The sequence below is a fragment of the Gossypium arboreum genome, chromosome 11, assembly GCF_025698485.1.
Source record: "Gossypium arboreum isolate Shixiya-1 chromosome 11, ASM2569848v2, whole genome shotgun sequence".
In the NCBI taxonomy this organism is placed as follows: domain Eukaryota; kingdom Viridiplantae; phylum Streptophyta; class Magnoliopsida; order Malvales; family Malvaceae; genus Gossypium; species Gossypium arboreum.
Window position 1 is genome coordinate 121,591,086 of NC_069080.1, and position 21,995 is coordinate 121,613,080.

The window sequence follows — 21,995 nt, forward strand, 5'->3', positions numbered from 1 at the left end:
GATCACCTAATTATAAGAGTGTGCGTTTTTTGGTTTTAACTAAATTAACCAACCGAACCAAATTAGTTTGATTAATCGGTCACCATCAAATTTAATTTGATCTGCGTTAGTTAAAGACTTTTTAAAATTTCGGTTATCAGTTAATTTAGTTCAAAATTGAATAATTAATCAAAATTAATAATATACTATAAGTCCAATATATTAGATAGGTCCAATACATTATATAAGCCCAAAATAAAAAAAATCAATCAATTTTATATATTCCAAGTTTAAAAAGTATTTTGAAATTAAAATTATTTGAAAAATAAAATAAAACTAAAAATAAACCAAAAAGCAAAAAATAAAAATAAGGAGACAAACATGTAATTTCACTTAATTGATAACCTTTGATTTAATTGAATTATTTGAGCGGTTAGTATACTTTTATAAAAATTTAGTATGGTTAACAATTAAGGGTTTTGTTATAAATATCTTATTAAGTAGATGTTTATCATGATAAACATAAATTTTGATGTACTTTAGATTCTAGTAATTATTAGAATTAGATCTCTACTTCTTTTATATTATTTTACTAATAATTTTTTAGTGATTATAATTTCAAATCTTGCTAAACTTGAATTTGATGCCCTAAACATCTCAGGCAAAAATTATTTGTCATGGATGTTAGATGCTGAAATTCACGTAGATACTAAAGGTCTAGGGAATACTATAATAGCAAATAAAGAAGCATCTAACCAAGACAAGGCAAAAGCAATGATTTTTATCCTTCATCATCTACATGAATGATTAAAAGTGGAATATCTCACGGTGAAAGACCCTCTTGAGTTTTGAAAAAATTTGAAAGAAAGATTTGACCATAAGAAAACGGTGATCCTCCCTAAAGCTCGTTATGATTGGATGCACTTACGGTTGTAAGATTTTAAGACTGTAAATGAATATAATTCAGAACTTTTCAAAATTAATTCTCAACTAAAAATATGTGGAGAGAACATAACTGATTAGGATTTGTTAGAGAAAACCTTTTTAACCTTTTATGTTACTAATGTGCTCCGTCAATAGCAATACAGTGAAAAAAGTTTAAAAAATATTCTGAATTAATTTCATGCTTTTTAGTGGCTGAACAAAATAATGAGTTGTTGATGAAAAACTATGGAATTTGTCTTATTGGTACTGCCCACTCCCTGAAGTGAATGTTGCAGTACACAATAAATATGGAAATGAAAAATATAAAGGTTGCGATCATGGTCGTGGTTGTGGACGTAGTTGGAGACATGGTCGAGGACGTACTAGTAACTACTATCATGGTGTTCATAATAGTGATATTTCTAACCACCAGAAAAAGAATAGCAATGGTCAAAATAATCCTTCGGAGGTCAAAATAATCCTATCGTACGTTTGGACATTTAATGAAACTTTATCAAGTATCTATTAAAGGGAAGAAAAATAATATTGAGACAAATTTTATATCAAAAAATGATGAAATTGAGGCAAAAGAGGATGTGATGTAATTCATGGCCTTAATGTTATAACTCACCTTGATATGATAGATTTCTTTGAGAATCATTAGAAAAGTTGGTGTTATTTTAGTATTTTATATTGTTTTTAAATATGTTTCATTTTCTTGCATAAAGAATAAGTTGGTGTTATTATGTTATTGTAAATATGTTCATTTTCTTGATTAAAAAAAGTATGTTTATTTATTTAATTATTTTGCAAGTTATACATATTCAATAACTATTTACAACGTTTTAATGTTATATTTTATTTATTTTTATGAAGAATATGTATGATCAACAAAATTTTGTTCGATCCAAAATCAATAGAGACATATGTCTTGCTGATAGTGCTACAACACATACGATACTCAAAGAAAAAAATATTTTTCTCATTTAACAATAATGATGCTCACATTAATAAAATCTAGGGTAGTTCAAAACTTATTGAAGGCTCCGGAAGAGCAATTATATTATTACCTAAAGGTACAAAATTTGTCATTGATAATGCTTTATTTTCCACTAAGTCTCAAAGAAATTTATTGAGTTTTAAAGATATTCATATTAATGGATATCATATTGAGACTATGAATAAGATAAATATTGAATATATATTACAAATTTTGAATGTGGAATGAAATATGTTTTGGAAAGACTACATGCTTTTTCATCTGATTTATATTATACACATATTAGTGCAATTGAGGCACACATTACTACAAACTAGAAGTTTGTAGAACAACATACTTTTACTATTTGGCATGATCGGTTAGGCCATCTCGTATCTATTATGATGTGAAAAATTATTGAAAGTTAAATTGGGCACCCACTAAAGAACCAGAAGATTCTTGAATTCAAATATTTCTTTTGTGATGCTTGTTCTCAAGGTAGACTAATTATTAGACCATCACTAGCTAAAGTTGGGATTGAATCTCCCGCATTTTTAGAACGTATTCAAGGTGATATATGTGGGCCTATTCATCTACCATGTGGACCATTTAGATATTTTACGGTATTGATAGATGCATCTAGTAGATGGTCACATGTATGTTTATTATCGACTCACAACCTAGCGGTTGCGAGACTACTTGCTCAAATAATTCGATTAAGAGCACAATTTCGAGATTGTGCAATAAAAACTATCCGTCTTGATAGTGTTGGTGAGTTTACATCTCAAGCTTTCAATGATTATTGTATGTCAATTGAGATAAAAGTTGAACATCTTGTAGCTCATATTCACACACAAAATGGTTTAGCTGAATCGTTTATAAAAACTATCCAACTAATAGCTAGGCCATTATTTATGAGAACAAAGCTCCCTATTACAGCTTGAGGATATGCTATTTTACATGCAACAATACTTATGCGCATCAGGCCAACAAGTTATAGTAAATACTCCCCATTGCAATTGACTTTTGGTCAGGAGCTAAATATTTCCCATCTTAGAATTTTTAGATGTACAGCATATGTTCCAATTGCTCCACTACAACGAACAAAGATAAGTCCTCATAGGAGGTTAGGAATATATGTTGGTTATGAATCTCCTTCTATAATTAAGTATGTTGAACCATTAATTAGAGATTTATTTACTGCATGATTCGTTGATTGTCACTTTAATAAAACAATATTCCCAACATTAGAGGGAGAGAGGTAAAATAAATTACATGGAATGAATTATCATTATCTTAATTAGATCCTTGTACAAGTCAATGTGAACAAGAAGTTCAAAGGATCATACATTTGCAAAACATCGCCAATCAATTGCCAGATTCATTTACTGACCTAAAGAGAATTACATAATCTCACATACTAGCTGAAAATACTTCAATACAAATTGATATCCCAATAGGGTAAATTGTTAGTGTAAAAGAAAGTAATCCATGCCTGAAGCGTGGAAAACCGGTTAGTTCCAAAGATAAAAATCCTCGTAAAAAGAAAGGAGCAAATACTCAAGATGATCATATTATGGAGACAAGTTCCAAATAAGGTGCCAAAGATATAACTAATTATAATCATAAAGCCTTAGAAGGGATTCAGGTACCTGAAAATGATGATAACGAAGAGATCTCTATAAGTTATGTTACTTCGAGGAAAAGATGAAGCCGGAAAAATATAACTGTCGACAATAATTTTGCATATAATGTTGCTATTGAAGTAGAAAAAAAAATAATGATCCTAAGCCTAAATCTATTGACGAATGTAGAAATAGAAAAGATTGACCAAAATGGAAAAATGCAATTCAAGTAGAATTAAATTCACTTTCTAAACATGATGTTTTTGGACCTGTAGTCCAAACAACTAAAGGTGTAAAGTCGATAGGATATAAATGGTATTTGTACAAAAACGAAATGAAAAAAATGAAGTTGTAAGATATAAAGCACAACTTGTAGCATAAGGATTTTTGCAAAGGCCCGACATTGATTATGAAGACACATATTCTCCTGTGGTGGATGCAATCACGTTTAGATATCTTATTAGTCTGGCAATACGTGAAAAACTTGACATGCATCTAATGGATGTTGTTACAACCTATTTGTATGGCACACTTGATAGTGAAATTTATATAAAAATCCGTGAAGGATTTAAAATCCCAGAAGGATATAGAGTTTCTTGAGAAAAATTTTCGATTAGATTAAAGAAAAGTTTATATAGATTAAAAACATTTGGACGTATGTGGTATAATCATCTTAGTGAATACTTGTTAAAAAAAGGTTACAAAAATAATCCAATTTGTCCATATGTCTTTATAAAAAGGTTTGGATCAAATTTTGTGATAATTGTTGTTTATGTTGATGATCTAAATATTATCGAAACTCCTAAAGAGCTCCAAAATACAGTAAATTGTTTAAAGAAAAAATCCGAGATAAAAGATCTTGGAAAAATAAAGTTTTGTCTTGGCTTACAGATCGAGCATTTAAAAGATGGAATTCATGTTTATTAATCAACTTATATGGAAAAGATATTAAAGAAATTTTACATGGATACAACACACCCATTAAGTACTCCAATGGTTTTACGATCATTAGATATGAATAAAGATCAATTTCGTCATTGCGAGTGTCGAAACCATTTTTTTGAAAAAGGGTCGACTTGTTTGAAAACAAAAATTAAAACGGGAGTTGCCACCAATCCTTTTTTTGTTTAGGTGTGATCGGATCACCTCGTAATTTAATTGTTTTAAAATGTTTTGTTTTACTAAAACAACGATTTTGGTCTATGAAAATCGAGAAAATGAGTTCGGGAGTCAGTTACCTACAAGGAAGGATTAGCACCCTCGTAACAATTAATGCCTTAATGTCGAAAATTGAAATTTTGAAAAGATTTTAAAAAATACGATCCCTTGTTTATTAATGTTAATTTTACAAAAATGTTTGAATAAATTGAAGCGGATGCTAAAGACCTTCTTATCCTGAAGTAAATAAATGTCACATCCAGCACGTTAGGACACGACAGTTTAAACCCTCGAAAATAAGCTTGCCTTTTGATTTTCAAAGCTCATGCATTTTAATTTTAAAAGGATATTTGATTATTTGAGTTAAACGAGAAAAATCGAAACCTAGTAAGTTAGGGCACGTTTTCTCGAATTTCCAAACACGAAATATTGTCCCCTTTTTTAATGAAGAAAACACGGACTAAATTTTAAAAAGGGTATTTGGTCGTTTGGTCAAACGAAAAATCGAAACCCAGCACGTTAGGGCGCGATTTCTCGAATTTCTAAAACACAAAATATCACCTTTATTAAAGAATCCCTTTTATGAATTAATATATTTTTTTTTAAAACGATGTGCGAATGAAATGTCGTGTTAGCAAAAGATAAATAACGAATATATTAATAAAACAACGCATAAGAATAGCATAATATACACTATTTCTACATTTATAAGAACCATAAAAAAAACAAATAATGACAATGATAATATCAACAATCATATATAAAGAACAATGCCAATATAATGATGGAGATAAAGAAACAATTATAAATTAATATAAGGAGAATATAAAGAGTCAAGATAAAATAAAATTAAGGACATAATTTGTAATAAAATATATAAAAAATAATAATAGTAATAACAATCAAGTGTAAGAGCACATGAAAAACCTAAATAAATGAACTTTAATTATTAAAAGGGTTAAAGAGATAAATAACAAGATGATAAACAAAACAATTTGGTTGGTAATTATGAAAGAATATAAATAAACAAATAAAACTATCAAAAAGTTTAAACAAATAAAAGAAAATAAATAAGAAAATAACAATATTTAATAAAACAAAATAATAATAATAATAATAATGAATAATAAAAATACATTAATAATAATAAAATCAGGAATAATAATAATAACAACAATAATATAAATAATAATATAAAAATAATAGTAATAATAATAATAATGACAGTAATAATAATAATAACAGAAAACAATAGTTATAGTAAAAATAATAACAATAGTAATAATAGATTAATTAATAATGTAATAATAAGTAAATAAACCAAAAGAAAATATGGTTATAATAGTGATAATAATACAAAGTTACTAATATAATAATATAATAATAGTAACAAATAAATAAGCATAAAAATAAAATATAATTATAGTAACAAATATTAAATTAGCTAATAAAATAGCAAAAAGAACAAAAAAGGGACCAATTTGAACTTAAAACAGAAATTCTGGGCAAATTCGAAATAAATAAAAGAGAAAAGGACCAATTTGCATGCAAGAATAACAAGAAGAGACCAAAAGGAAAATTTTCCCTTCATCCAAAACGCACAGCTTCAATATGGACTAAATTGGAAATGAAATAAATTAAAGGGTAAAAATTAAAATTAAAAAAACTTGATTGCAAAACCATGAAAAAGCGGAAGGGCCAAAAGCGCAAATAACCCTTCCGCTTAAAAACACGTGGACCTTCCGGCGGATGGGTCGGGTCGCGGGTCGGCCCCCCCAAAACGACGATGATTTGGGAGTCTGGGGGGCCTAATGAAACGGCGCCATTTAGTGACCCCTATTTAAGCCTCAAAATTTTTAAAATCCTTCATTTTAACCCTCTTCCAAAAAAAAAAAAGAAATTTTGCTCTCCCCTCTTCTCTCTCACCTCCAAACATCCGGCCAAGGTCCGGTCATTGAACCACCGTGGCGGTCGTCGGTCGCCGGTGACGGCGTCGCCGTCCACGGTGGCCGGAGAATGCGAAAAGGGTCCTTTTTTTACCCTTTTTCAAATAGATTTGAGGATAAAGCCCTTCTAGCCCGAAAAATGTAAAAAGGGGGACTTTTTCCTCTCCTTAGAAGGGTTGTAACACCGGAGAGAGGCCCTTCCAACAATGAGAAGACCAAACGACTCAGGTGAGTCTTTTTCTTTCTCTTCCTTTTTTTTTTTATTTTCGTATATCTATATATATAAAAATAAGAGTAAAACAATAGAAATAAAGCAAAATGAACAAGAACTTAAAACGAAAGTCGGAACCTTTGAAACATTGTTATCTATTTTTTATTCTTTTTTTCAAAAAAAAAATCCTCATTATAATCGTTTCTTTGTGGCTTTATAGCTGATTTTCTCACAATATTTTACATTCTTTCTATTATTTACTCTCTTTTTTTCTTACTGTTTTCTTCTACTTTGAGTGTTTGCAGGTGACTGTGGCGGAGTTGGTGTCAGACGGCATGTGCGTGGCAGCAAAAGGTGCGGAGGCAGCTCTTAGGCTAAGGTTTTTTTTTTTTCTGCTAAAAGTTAAAGTTGTGGGCATTTGGGCTGCTAGGGTTTTTTTAATTTTGGGTCTGTTTGTATTGTTTTTGTTTTTGTCTGATTTGGGTTTGTTGGGATTGGGGTTTTATTGATTTTTATTGTTTTAGGCCCAGGCAGAATTTGGGCTGTACAGCGAGGATGGTGAAGAGTTTCTTGGTCCTGAAGTACCATATTTAAGTGTCATAGGGGCATTGGTGTATCTTGCAAACAACACATGACCTAATATAGCTTTCGTTGTAGACTTGTTACCAAGATTTAGTTCTTCTCCAACACGTAGACATTGGAATGATATTAAACATGTATTTAGATATATCAGAGGGACTATTGATATGGGGTTATTTTATTCAAATGATTCAAAATTTCTATTAGTCGGTTATGCTGATGCTAGATACTTATCGGATCTACATGAAAGTCGATCTCAAACAGGATATTTATTTATATGTGGGAGTATTATTATATCATGGCGTTCAACAAAGCAAACATTAGCTGCTGCTTCTTCAAATCATGCAGAAATAATTGCAATGCATGAGGCAAGTCGAGAGTGTGTTTGGCTAAAGTTATTGACCCAACATATCCAGAAGATATGTAATTTGCCTTTACAAGAAAAGATGCCAACTATCTTATATGAAGATAATGCAATATGTATAGCTCAATTGAAGGGTGGTTATATCAAATGTGATAGAACGAAACATATTTCACCAAAACTATTCTTCACTCATGATATTGAGAAAAGATTTGATATAAATGTTCAAAAAATTCGTTCTAGTGAGAATTTAGTAGATCTTTTTACTAAGGCATTGCCAACTTCAACATTTGAAAGACTGCTACACAAGATTGGAATGGGCCGACTCAAAGATGTAATGTTGCCATCAGGGGGAGTCTAAAACAAGTTGTACTCTTTTCCTTTAACTAAGATTTTGTCTCATTGGAGTTTCCTGGTAAAGGTTTTTAACGAGACAGCTTGTAATAGAAGATTGTGTATTCTTTTTCCTTTATTAGGTTTTTTATCTCACAAGGTTTTTCCTAATAAGGTTTTAACGAGGCATGTTATCTACCAATGGACATCTAAGGGAGAGTGTTATGAATATCTTATTTAGTAGATGTCAATCATGATAAATATAAAGTTTTGATGTACTTTAAATTCTAGTAATTATTAGAATTATATCTCTACTTCTTTTATACTTTTTATGCCTGTAAATAGAGACTCTGATGAAGCATTGTAATTATCCCTTCTTTGTTCTTTATTCTCTCTATCTTTCTTTATTTTATAACAAATTTTAAATTTTTAATTGATTAGGTTAATGGTAGTCTGGCCCGAGTATTAACTGTACCGACTGTTTAAACACTCTTACCCAACTGTTCAATTTTCTTCTTTTTTGGTCAATGATCATTAAATGGTTGATGGAAAGATGATTTGAGAGCTTTTAAAATTGGCATAATAGCAACTTTAATCCTCAGTAATTATACATTGTGTCAATTTAGTTTTGATTCAAAAAAATTTAACCTTCATTGTTGTAATTTGGTCTCTTTTTTTTTCCTTTCAATTTTACTTTTCTTTGAGATCATTTACCTAAAAAGCTAAAAAACATATCTATCAACTAAATTAATTAAAATATATACCAAAAAATGGAAACACTCAAAAATCTAATATAATAAGTTTGTATCTTTTCTTATTATTTTGAAATCAACACTCAACGTCACAAATAAATGTAAAATTGTAAAAAAAAAAGAGTAAATTACACCATGTATAAATGTTAAGGTTAATTTTTGAGAATCAAGACTAAATTGATACAATTTATAAATGTTGAGGTTAAAGTTACTATCATGCTATTTTTAAAACCTATCAAGTTATCTTTTCATTGGTAATTTAATGAATAATGACTAAAAGGAAAATTTTGAATAGTTGGGTGACCAAAAAAATTCAAATAGATAAGTGACCATTTAGTAACTTTTCATAGTTAGGAATGAAAAAATATTAATAATTAAGTGATTGCAAGTGTAATTTACCCAAAATATTAATAATATCCTAACTTCATAGTTAATTATGGAAAAATAAAATAATAGGCAAAGTGAAAGAAATAGTGATGATATCTTATTAGGGAATAACTTACATTATGATCCCAAAATTAAGATTTTAGGCATCAATAAATTGTTGTAACATCTTCAAATTTTAAAGACATAAAATTATTATTATACATTCATCCGTAGATAAATTATTTGATGAACCATTCTTACCACATTATTTATGGTGTCATTTTAATTATTTAATAACATTTCAACAAATTCTTTTCCATGTCATTAACATATAATTTTGGTAAATTTTTACCTTGAATTCTAAACCCTAAACCTTGAATCTAAAATCTTAAATCATAAACCCCAAACTCAAAACACAAAAACCCCAAACTCAAACCATTAAACCTTGAAATCGAACCCCAAATTCGTAATCCCAAACCTTTAAACCTTGAACATTAAACCTTAAACTCGAACTTGAATCCTAAACTTTAAATCTTAAACTAAACCTTGAACCACGAGGTTCGAGGTTCAATGTTTAAGATTTAGGGTTCTAAGTTCGACGGTAAAATAATATTACTAAAATTATGTGTTAATTTCATGAAAAAATTACACAAATTATTAATTTTTAAAAATTGGTTACACAAAAATAAAAATATTACCGTAGGAAAAAATATAAAATTAAAATTTATAAAAGAAGAAAATATATTTATTTATAATTTTAAAAAGTAATTTAATTAAAGTTAAATTAAGTTAGAAAAGAATATTGTATAATAATATTTTATTATTTTAAAATTTAATGAAATTACATTATTCTATTTATGCATAAAAACTATATAACTTTGTCTCCATTCAGAACACATGGAAGCAAGTAAGCACCTCGAACATGTTCCTCAGCCTACGATCGTCGATAAACAAAGGTTACCGTCAGCACACTTACCCAGAGACAAAATTCCCAAAAAGGTTATAAAAATAAAATAAATTCAGACATGATATTATTCAACTATAATTATTGTTCTTCCTTTCTTCTTGACTAGTTTTCCTTGCAATCACCATCTTATCATCCTGGAAGTGATTGGGTGCTCCAAGCTCTCTATTAAGGAAAAAGAATGGCTGAAATCAAGGTAGACCCTGTTGACAACCATACTATGGTCATCCCCGAGACTGAAATCTCAGCTCAAAAGCCTCATAGAACTCTGCGAGTTGCCTCACTGGACATTTTCAGAGGCCTTACTGTAGCGGTACACTTCATTTTTTTTTATTACATTAAAAAAAAAGGTAAGGCCTTTCTTTTAACTGAAGATTTGTGGTTTTGTAGCTGATGATTCTAGTAGATGATGCTGGAGGAGAGTGGCCTATGATTGGCCATGCACCATGGCATGGCTGCAACCTTGCTGATTTTGTTATGCCCTTCTTTCTTTTCATTGTTGGCATGGCCATTCCTCTTGCTCTTAAGGTAGGTTTGGTCTTACCTACAGCAATTCAATACCTTCTTTTTTTTCTTCCTTTGAGAGACTTAATAATTATTGCAGATGTGATAGTCTTCAAATTAATTATGGTAATAATACCTTTTGTAGAGAATACCAAGTAAAGGCAAAGCTGTCAAGAAGGTGGTTTTCAGAACTCTAAAGCTCCTCTTTTGGGGTCTGTTATTACAAGGTTGGATTTTTTTTGTTTGAATTTGTGATAGAGACTTTGGGGTTCATTTCCTGTTTTCTTAGGGTATTCACATTCATGGTGTACTATCTATCTATCTATCACATTTTTCTGGGAATCATCTAACAAATGAAAAGAAGGTTTTTGGTGGTATAATTCACTTTATTGGGTTAACAAATTTAGCTTATATTAAGCATATAATATTGCTGCAATCATTATTTCAAATTGAGAAGCTCTTCTCTCTTAATACAATTATGCAAATTCTGTTTGCCCTTGCATCATGTAGGAGGGTTTTCGCATGCTCCTGACAAGCTAACATACGGTGTTGATATGCAAATGATAAGGTTTTGTGGCATTTTGCAGGTACATATGTTTCTGATTTTTATTGCACAATTTAGTACACTTCAAGAATGGCTTTAGGGAGAAATAATTCATTTTTACCTTATTGTAGAGAATTGCTTTTGCATATTTGGTAGTGGCACTTGCTGAGATTTTTCTGAAAGATGCACAATCCAATGATATTGCAGCTGGCTATTGCTCTGTGTTTAGGTTATATTGTTGGCATTGGTGAGTAATTAAGTTCCCATTTATGATCATATTTCTACTGTCAGAACGAATACTAGCTAATTCTCGGTTTCTTAAAATCTGCAGGCTGTTAGGTGCATGCATACTTATACTGTACTTGGCCATGCTTTACGGGACATATGTTCCAGACTGGCAGTTCGCTGTCCATGATAAGGAGAGTGCTGATTATGGGAGGGTTTTCACAGTAAGCCTCGGTTGCCATTAATCTCCTGGTTGGGGCATTCATGCCAAAGGAATTAAAAAACTTATCTGTAGTTACTAAGATTTTGTGTTCCATTTTAGGTAGACTGCAATGTGAGAGGAAAACTCAATCCTCCTTGCAATGCAGTGGGATATATTGACAGGGAAATTTTGGGGATCAATCACATGTACCTAAAACCTGCATGGAGAAGAGCTAAGGTGTGGTTTCTAGATTGAGATCACTAAAATACTTTACAGTGAATAACACAGTTGCAGATCTGAAATCTTTCCTACACTGTTGCAGGCTTGCACCGTGAATTCCCCTTACGAGGGGCCATTCATAAATGATGCTCCATCATGGTGTCATGCACCTTTTGAACCTGAAGGAATTCTAAGGTCCGTTAGTTCAGTATGAATTTTGGGTAGTATTGTTTGTCATCAATATCGTCAACCTAATTAAATCATTCCATATGCTAATTGAAGTTCAATATCTGCTGTGCTGTCTACAATCATTGGAGTTCATTTTGGACATGTGCTTGTACATTTGAAGGTTAGTGTATCGATGCATGGTCCTTGGTTTTCGATTCCAGGGTCTTCGATGAAATTTTTTATTGCAGGGTCATTCCGAAAGACTGAAGCAATGGATCATGATGGGATTTGCTCTCCTCATTCTAGGAATTATTCTGCATTTTACTAATGGTGAGAAACAAGCATCAGACCTCTGTTAAAAAACCTATAAATATTTCATCTATTCATTTATTATTTATTTTTGGATTACAGCAATTCCTTTGAATAAACAGCTATATACATTTAGCTATGTTTGTGTTACATCTGGAGCAGCAGCACTTGTTTTCTCAGCCATATATATTCTGGTACGACTATATCCGTCAGTATTGTAACTTATGGTGATGATATGAAGTAATAAAAAATTTTGGATGGGCAGGTTGATATATGGGGTTTGAAGTACATGTTTGTGCCATTAAAATGGATTGGCATGAATGCAATGCTGGTTTATGTGATGGCAGCTGAAGGGATTTTTGCAGGCTTCATAAATGGATGGTATTATGAGGATCCACATAATACATTGGTGGGGTTCTCTTTGGAATTGAATCATCTTTGATCCTTTTTTTTTTCTTCCATTTTCCCTACTGTTTTTGCTTTCTAATTTTACCAATGGCAACGGGAATGGCAGGTTTATTGGATTGAAAAGCACATATTCATAGGGGTTTGGAATTCAAGAAGGGTAGGGATCCTATTATATGTTATATTTGCAGAGATCCTCTTCTGGGCTATCATTGCTGGCATTTTGCATCGATTTGGAATTTATTGGAAGCTTTGACAGTTCCCTATCTTATTAGGAAAATTATTTGATATGGTAAAATTTTAAACTGTAAAAATATTAAAAGATTATATTATAAGAGTTAAAATATTTCCAAAGATACTGTATCAAGTATTAAAATCTTATGTAATCATGTTAGGCTTTTGTTTTCAATTTTCCCTTTTATTTACACTACATTTTGTTTAAATTATTAAATCAAAATCAACCCAAAGATTGTATTTAGAAGACTCCTTTGAGGATAAGCTCTTCCATACTACGAGTATGGTGCTATCAATTATATAGATAATAATATATTCCACGCACTGGGAACTAGAAAGAGAAAAAAACCCAAGTCTAGACCATTGGTCAATGGAATAAAGGAAAGTCGGCATCTTGCTAGTTGCCCCCCACTTGAAAAGACCCCCCCAAAAGGAGGATTACAACTTGGACACAGCAACCAGCATAGATACCACTTGCCGTTGCAAAACACACCCATCCAACAAATCATAAGGCATAACATTCTGGAAAACAGTAAATTTTATTCCTCAAGCATATCCTTTAACCAATAGTACATAACCATTAAAAACCATACATTATAAATATGACCTAAAAGAGATAAAAAAGACTAAAATAGATAGTTAAGAACTCCTTATATCTAGAATTAAAACTAAGTTTTTAGGTATAACAAAGCCGGTCCGGTATCGGGTGAAGACTCCATTTAGCACTTGATTTCCTTCAAGCCATAGGCAAAGTAGAGGAAGGTTGGATCGGTGGCACCGTCCTTGTAGTATGCAAACACTAGGCTACCATCATCATGCATGCTCTCACCCACAAAACTGCAAACATCATCAACAACATTGAACTCGAATGATAAGAAACAATGGTTTGATTCTAAAATTCGGTTTTAAAATACACAAGTTGCTTACAATTGGAGATCTTTAAGCTTCGACATCAAAAATTTAGTAGCCCCCTCGATGTTCTTCTTGAAAGACTCTTGCTTTTCAGGCTCTAATTTGGGTGTCAAGTTCTTGATGTACCTCTTCATGAAGGTCACAAACTGCTTCTTGTCAAAAGCAGGTTGCTCCTGTAAATCGAAATAATAGTATATAGATTAGATATTGAAAACTTCCAAGTTATAATCGTGAAAAAAAAGAAGAAGAGAGAATTACAGCTAATTTTACCTGAAGTCTGAAAGTGTCGACGATGTCCACAACCTTGACGGCTTGATCGTCAACACCTTCATCATCATCAGCACCTTCTGCAGAAGGGTTAGCCCCAATATCTACATTGACAGCTCCTTGAACAACCCACTAAAAAATCAAATAAAACCAGATCATTTAAAACTATTGTTTCCTTGAAACCCACTTAAGGGCTATGTTGCTAGGACCTTGTTGCCCGTGCCCGACCTTCAAAGATCCTCCAAATACATGAAAAAACTTACACTAAAGTCGGAGTAACATAAAGTACAAGAAAAACACAACACAAAACTGTGAGTTGATAACAATTAAAGATTCTAACCTTTCCCTCGACTTCCCATAGCATTCCATTCTCGATTTCTTTGTATGGGAAAGAGTCCGAGAGAAGCTCATCACCTGAAAATCATCAAGAAGAATCTCAAGTTAAAAATCATGAAATTCTAACAATATTGTTTAAATTGGACAAAAACCAATAGGAAAAGCAACAAATTACATTTAACTCAATACTCCAAATTCAATATATTTTCTTCTAATTTAGGGAAACAAAAAAAAAGTAACCCAGAAAAAGGAATTTCCCAGAAAGCATTGAAAAAATTGAACTAAACCCAGAAAAGGAATTACCCAAAAAACAGTTAAAATCCAAAGCAAAAGAAGAAACAGTAAGCACATAAGCAAAAAGAAAGATCGAAGAATACAAAAACAGAAGGAAAAAAGTTACCTGTGAGAAGATCCTGATAAACCAACATATTCGCTGAAGATTAATTTAATTAGTAACCCTTGTGTCTTTTTGGCCTTAAATTTCGATTTGGAGATTCATTAAAGAGAGAAATCGAGAGAGTACGATGGGGGAAGTTATACGGCAGCGAGAATTTATAGAGAGGGGGATGAGCGATTAGGGGTAATGAGATTACTAAAATAGACATCAAATATTATAATATTATCATTGAGTCCTGTTTAGAGTTTCAACGATGACGATAATTTAGGCCCACGTGAGTCAAACTCAGACACATATAAAACGTTCAGTAGTTAGAAAATAACTCCAACTCAATTACTCTCAATCTAAACTCTTCCTCTTATATTTTATCACAATTTCAAGTCGGTGGTGCTTTTTCTTTTTTGGTCTAATTCAATTTTGATGATATAAAATTGAATTAAATTATAAAAATATTTTAATTTATATTAATTAGAATATAAATTTTATTTTATTAAGTTGATGTCACGATTAATCAGTTCATTACTTCAATTATGAAATTATAAAATATATTTTCTTTTAAAGTATACTTAATATTATTATGATATTTTTTGTTTTTCATATTTTTATATAATCTTTAAATAAAATTACTAAATTCTTTTTTGTCTAATGGCAAGAATAGTATGCTTTAGGCATATCAAAACTTGGTTCGATTCCAAATAATCTTATTCTCCTATCCTAATTTAAAAAACGAAACCATTATATGAACTTGCTTAGTTACTATTTTTTTGTAAAATTTTTTAAGAATTGAAATCAAATTGACAAAATGTCTTGAGGAGAATCGATTCTTTATTGGGAGAAATCTTTTAAAGTGTGGCACTCTAGAGCGCCGACTAATTTGTGAACAAACAAAAATTCGAGGCTAAAACTGAGCATTGACATTTTGGAGACAATACCTCTATTGTTCAAAGGTCCAAGTCGGTGTCCCAAGACGACACTTTAAAAACTTCTCCCAATAAGAAAATTGATTCCCCCAACAAAATGTACAAACGTTAAAAGTTAAATTTGTTATCTTTTTAGATACAAGACCAAATTGATAGAATATTTTAAATGTTGATAATTGTAAAATTTTAAAAATGAGTATCTAAAAAAAAAAAACTACTAATACTTAATTGGCCGATAATATAATTTATATTTATTCTTATTAAATCTTTAGATTCTAAAATTCAGGTTCAATTGTCAACAATGTTAAAATTCTTCTATTAAAGTTACTAGTATGACATTATGAAATAAAAAAAATACTAACTTGGTAGCCCTGTAACTAAAAAATTAACGTTGTAATGAGCTTGAATTTAGCAAAAGAATTTTAACAGCGTACACAATTGAATTTGAATTTTGAAATCTAAAAAATAAAGAGATTAAAATCTTTAAAATGAAAGTAGAACGAATAAAATAAGAAGAGCACATGGACTTGAAGCATATTTTAACCTAAAAAGAAAAAAGAAAACCGTAAAAAGGTAAAATTGGATTAGAGTTTGGGTAAAGTACAATAGTACTTACCCAACTTTTAGTAAATTTATTTTTTAGTCACCTAACTCTTCAATTTTATCTTTTTTGTCACCATCTTGTTAATGGTGGAAACTTTTAAAATTAACATAATAGTAACTTTATCCTTCAATATTTATAAATTATATCAATTTAGTATTGAATATAAAATATCTAACCCTCAATATTTACAAATTGTGTAATTTGGTCTCTTTTTTTTTCTGTTTCACTTTTCTTCGTGACATTAGGTGTTAATTTTAAAATAATAAGGAAATATGAAAATTATTATTTTGGATTTTGAACATTTTCTTTTTGTATATTTGCTTATTTACTCTAATATCATATCACTATTTTGTAATTTTTATAATTAAGTAATAAAAGAATACTAATGGTTGATGATATTGTATAACCTTTATAATTGTGTGACCAAAATATTATTAATAAGTGAATGATTAATAATATAAATCATTGATGAGGAGTATAATTATCAGTGCTTAAAACATATTAATTGCGATTAAACTTGGATTGATGAGGAATAAGAATAAAAAGATGTAAGCCTTTTATTATAAAATTATATAAAAATAATCAAAATCGAATTGTTTATCCGGTTTGATATTTTAAAATAATAACTTTATTTTAAGTTTTGATTATATAAGTTTTTTTACACAATGCTTAGAATTATTTATAATCTATTTTTGTCATTTTTAATAAGAATATTTAGTTAAAATAATGATTATTTCTTTTCTTTTATCGTTACAATATTAAAGAAAAGAAAATATGATAAAATTTAAAATAATGTTATTTAAATGCGAGACTAGAGTTTAACCTGGACAAATAATCATAATTTAACTATTAGAAAAACATGCATAAAATTCATGGTTTATTGCTTGAGAGTGAGAGTCACCAAAATAGAATTTATTGAATTCCTTTTTTTTTTTTTTGGTAAATATCAATAAAACAATCATAAATTAAGGCCAAGAACGGACTCAACGACTTGCTTCAATAATAATTAGGTAATTTCTTCCTGTGGTGCCAACGGTTTTGACTTGTAGCAGGGATTGGATATCAGCAGCAGCTGGTGCAAACTTCCGGTCTAGCTTTGATCTCGGGAGCAATAGGTTGATCCAAGACTTTCCTCTGTTGACAATGGAACAACAATGAATCTGATGGTTGAGTACTAGGAGGAGGAGAGAGTGATGTAAGATGAATAACCTCTCTCGTAGTTCGGATGATTGCAGAGCACCCGATTGTGTTTAATGCCTCCCATTTACAGATAAAAAGACAGATTTCTCAACCAATCAGCGAGTTAGTGTTGGGAAGTGTTCTAGGGACTGGATGAGCGGATTCCCTCTATCCTTCATTGAAGAAGGGGAGGTCTAGACAAGAACTTTCAGTATTCTGAGTCGCACTTCATTGAAGGTGGTTCGGATTTCGGAACTGTCCAATCCTTTTTTTGTTAGGTGAACTCAATGAATGAACAGGAAAAGAGGTGCGAGGTGACCCACCACTATAAGAAAATGAAGGCCATTGCGGTGCGAGGTGACCCACCACTTGTTGCCACTTCCAATCTCCTTCCTTACTAGCTGATCTTTGGGCATTTTGTAGGATTAATGTTGATGATAATTAATAAAAGAAAGGATAAATTAGTCACCTAATTTTTTAAAAAAAATCATTTTTTGCACCAAAAGAAAGAGTTTGTTTTGCAAAATGGACACTCACATTATAAAATTTATTCATTTTGATCACTCCATTAGTAACTTTAATAGGAGTGATCAAAATGAATAAATTTTGTAACATAAGTACCTATTTTGTAATTTTTTTTAGATGTCTAAAATAAGAAATTTTAAAAGTTAAGCCACTATCCATGTAATATACCCTAAAAAACATGGAAAAGAGAAGAAGAGAATATCCATTGAATGGGGGCATATTCCATTGTGAAAACTTTAGTCAGAAGGATAGAAATTTGACTTGGGTTAAACACCAATTTTGAGTCCAAGTGGGTCATACCATGAGTTCTTGTGTTCCTCGCTGATGTTAAGTCTGCTGACTAGATTCGATTCTTATAGTTTAATCCTAATGTTATTTTTTTAAAGTTGTAATCGAATTTCTCTAATATTTTGCTACCTACAAAAATATGGGTAAGGTCTATTTTTAATTAAAATTTTCTCGAATTAGATCCATATAAAATTTGTTCTATCTTGTTTTGATTTTTTAATTATTATTATTTTTATTTTTAATTACGATTATTTAATTTTAAAATTTATAATATATTTTAGTTTTTCTAAATATTTTATATTTTTATTGTAATTTATTAATTTTATTCAAACCTTTTTATTCTCGTGGCGTTGCAATATCGTACACGATTTGGATGGGATTTTTGGCTCTACCAGATAAAAAGTTGCTCCCAAGTATGGAAAGAGAAAGAAAAAAGAAATTTACAGACCAAAACTAGATTTTGTAAAAATCTTTAGTTATACAAATTAAATTAAATTTTAAAATTAACATTATGTTTTAATTAGTGATTGGCTTCTTTAATCCACTAGCCCAAGGCATAAGGGCCAAGTACCTTACCACCCAAGCAAGACTCATCGACCCTAGGGAGGTTGGCAATGGGTTCTTACGCAAGCTTTCTATTGCTCTCTTGGTGTCACAAATTAATTATGCATCAATTCGATTAAAAAATTATAAAATGTTATTTTATAATTAAAATAAATTATCTTATTTAAAAATATTTTAATCCTTTTATTATTTTTAAAAATTAATAAAAAATTTACATTTAAAGAGATTTGAACTTGTATTATTTAATCAATAACCATTAAAATAAATTAGTTTTACCAATAAATCAAAGGTTTATTTTAATATAATATTTACATTTTAATTGTATTATGCATACTTTATTATATTGATAATATTATTGATTGAGTTGAGATTATAAGTAAACTCGATACTAACTCAAGATTGATAACAACACTATGATAAACAATTGTAGTGTATTTAGTATTCAATAATACTATGATGTATTTATGCATTTAAATTTTATTTTACTCACAAATCAATCTATTTTTTTCATTTTAATATTATACATATTTCATGTTTTACTTTTTCAGAGGGTGTACAAAAAAGTAAGCAAAAACCTAAATACTAGTTGAGCACATTCATGGTACCGAGATCCCCATGTTGGGAAATGTGTCAATATGGTAGTAAACATGTAACTTTTTTTTATGTATTTGAATTAAGAATAAATAGATAAAGTTAATGTCACATTTCACTATTATATCTTTTGTGTTTTTCTCTTTAATGTTTTGCATACATAACGAAATTATGACAAGCAAATATTAGTTTATTGGTTGTCTAAGTTCAAACTGATGATAAATGACACTTTAAGAACGTTTACATTGCGAGAAAGACAACTTACTTCAATAGATAATCTAAATGAGTTCGTAATCCTGTAAAAGAATCAAAGTGAGCATTTGATTCAAATACTTAGAAGGATTATTATGTTGTCCACTATTCCAATTAGGTAGATGACTAGTCCTGGCTATCGGACCAATTGATTCAACGGGTAGAGACATAAATGTACTCATTGGAACAATGATACACTGGACTAGATCCAAGTTGAATTAATTCTAAATTCGTTTATGAATTGATTCACTTGTGATGTTCATAATGTGACTTCATAAATCCTGAGTTAGTCACTGACCATGCGAATGTAACTACTGTGCTTTGATATAAACGGAGGCTTATGCTCTAAAAGATGATCGAGTCAATAGCCAATATGTTGGGTACATGACTTGTGTATGGCATGGCTTTACAAGCAATAATGGAATTCATAGCTCGATTTTAGCGATATCTTTTCATTGGCATTATGTGGATTGATAAATATGAAATGTGGTCACGGGTTGCTTATTCCCGAATGAGCAATTTATCACAGTCATTAGTTAGCAGTGATCATATTAATCATTAAGAAGACACAACGATGACAATGAGATAAAATGAGATTGTATTGAGTGAACGAATTTAACTCAAAGGAATCAATGATATCATATGAAGGTAACACACACATGATGAGATCATTGGACAAAGCAGTTGAATGAGTTGCTTTCGTAAAGAGTATACAATAAGGATTTTTCAATCATGGTACTTTTTGTGGGTTGACTCAATGATTAAGTAAATTGCAAATTATCAAAACGATACTTCTGGACATAATTACGATTACTCGAGCCTAATTGTATATGTTCGATTGATCCCTCCACTAGCTCAACATGTAACACCCTTCACCTGTCCCCGTTGTTGAAATTGAGATACGGGATGCTACAATACAAAACGAAACAATTATAAATAATTAACAGACAAAATTTCAATTACTTTAATCAATTCAATCATGAAATATCATTTTAAAACTTTTCATGAGTTTTATATGAGCTTAGATGAGCTCTAGAGTTGACCCGAGGACAAACAATGATCATATTGCAACATTTTCAAAAGATCAAGACAAACATGCAAAACAGGGGTCATATGATAGTGTGTCTAGGCCGTGTAACTCTCTGTAGCTGTGTGGATCAAATTACAAAAAATTTATCAAAAGTCACACAAGTCATATACCCAACATAGCGGTTATGGCCTCGATCATTTTTAGAGTATAAGTCTTTACTTATATCAAAGCACATGAATTGCATACGCATGGTTAGCGACTAACTTAGGATTTAGGTAAATCATACCATGAACATCACAAGTGAATTAGTTCACAAACGAATTCAAAACTAATTCATCTTGGGTCTAGTCCAATGTTTCATTCTACCAATGAATACATCTATGTCTCTACTTGTGGAGTCAACTGCTCAAATAATCAAGACTAGACATCTCCCAAATTGGAATTGTAGACGACATAATAATCCTTCTCAGTATTTGAATCAAATGCTCCCTTTGATTCTTTTATGGGATTACGGGCTCATTTAGTTTATATATTAAAGTAAGTTGTCTTTCTTGCAATGTAAACTTTCTTACAATGCCACTTAATCTTCAAGTTGAACTTAGACAATCAATGAGCTAATATTTTCTTGTCACAATTTCGCCATACATGCAAAATATGAAAGACAAAAAATATAAAATATATAATAGTGAAATGTGAAATTAACTTTATTTATTTATTCATCGTTCAAATAAATAAAAAATAATTGCATGTTTACTACAATATGTGCACATTTCCCAATAGTTGCGTTGACAATGGCACCACCTGGCATGACTGTTGGAAGATGGTTGGCGATTACAGTTCTTCGAAGGTAGAGCAGTAGAAGAATTATACTCCTAGTGAGACTCTATTGGGCAACTTGATTTCAAATTAACTTTTTCAAAAATAATACTATTTTAATAAATTTAATGTTTATCTTGATAGTATTTTATTAATTTAATATTAATGTGAGTTATTAAATTTGATTTAATATTTATCTTGATAGTATTTTATTAATTTAATATTAATCTGAGTAATATCAATTCTAGTTGAGCTCTCTCTAAACTCTCCCTTTATAAAGAGAGCCTTAGGTCATTATTCTCACACATTTGAATTCAAGAAAAGTTT

At 30.4% G+C, this 21,995-nt stretch overlaps 2 protein-coding genes and 1 long non-coding RNA gene across 3 annotated transcripts; 1 reads left to right on the forward strand and 2 right to left on the reverse strand.

The window, feature by feature from the left end:
- Positions 1–10,096: 10,096 nt before the first annotated feature.
- LOC108474191 (uncharacterized) lies at positions 10,097–13,162 on the forward strand. Its single transcript, XM_017776120.2, has 14 exons — positions 10,097–10,212; positions 10,287–10,490; positions 10,568–10,705; positions 10,827–10,908; positions 11,192–11,268; positions 11,357–11,472; positions 11,557–11,674; positions 11,773–11,889; positions 11,975–12,066; positions 12,154–12,220; positions 12,288–12,369; positions 12,451–12,542; positions 12,614–12,757; positions 12,863–13,162. The coding sequence occupies exons 2-14, from the start codon at positions 10,359–10,361 to the stop codon at positions 13,007–13,009; spliced, it is 1,404 nt and encodes a 467-aa protein (XP_017631609.1). The 5' UTR covers positions 10,097–10,212; positions 10,287–10,358; the 3' UTR covers positions 13,010–13,162.
- Positions 13,163–13,507: 345 nt separating this feature from the next.
- LOC108474193 (translationally-controlled tumor protein homolog) lies at positions 13,508–15,190 on the reverse strand. The gene is made up of 5 exons (XM_017776121.2): positions 14,903–15,190; positions 14,507–14,580; positions 14,170–14,298; positions 13,915–14,072; positions 13,508–13,824 (listed from the first exon to the last, which is right to left on the reverse strand). Exons 1-5 carry the CDS (start codon positions 14,928–14,930, stop codon positions 13,707–13,709), a joined length of 507 nt encoding a protein of 168 aa, XP_017631610.2. The 5' UTR covers positions 14,931–15,190; the 3' UTR covers positions 13,508–13,706.
- A 2,057-nt stretch (positions 15,191–17,247) lies between these two features.
- Positions 17,248–18,012, reverse strand: LOC128284294 (uncharacterized). Its single transcript, XR_008274682.1, has 2 exons — positions 17,633–18,012; positions 17,248–17,557 (listed from the first exon to the last, which is right to left on the reverse strand). It is a non-coding gene; the product is annotated as an uncharacterized LOC128284294 (long non-coding RNA).
- Between the last annotated feature and the right edge of the window lie 3,983 nt (positions 18,013–21,995).

Bases quoted from the DNA above. Each gene is read 5' to 3' on its own strand.
- LOC108474191 (XM_017776120.2), top strand. From the start codon at position 10,359: ATGGCTGAAATCAAGGTAGACCCTGTTGACAACCATACTATGGTCATC. The intron at 12,221-12,287 runs GTTAGTGTATCG...TTTTTATTGCAG, and splicing joins ATGTGCTTGTACATTTGAAG to GGTCATTCCGAAAGACTGAA. The intron at 12,370-12,450 runs GTGAGAAACAAG...TTTGGATTACAG, and splicing joins TATTCTGCATTTTACTAATG to CAATTCCTTTGAATAAACAG.
- LOC108474193 (XM_017776121.2), bottom strand. From the start codon at position 14,930: ATGTTGGTTTATCAGGATCTTCTCACAG. The intron at 14,073-14,169 runs GTAAAATTAGCT...TTCGATTTACAG, and splicing joins TCGACACTTTCAGACTTCAG to GAGCAACCTGCTTTTGACAA. The intron at 13,825-13,914 runs GTAAGCAACTTG...TGATGTTTGCAG, and splicing joins AAGCTTAAAGATCTCCAATT to TTTTGTGGGTGAGAGCATGC.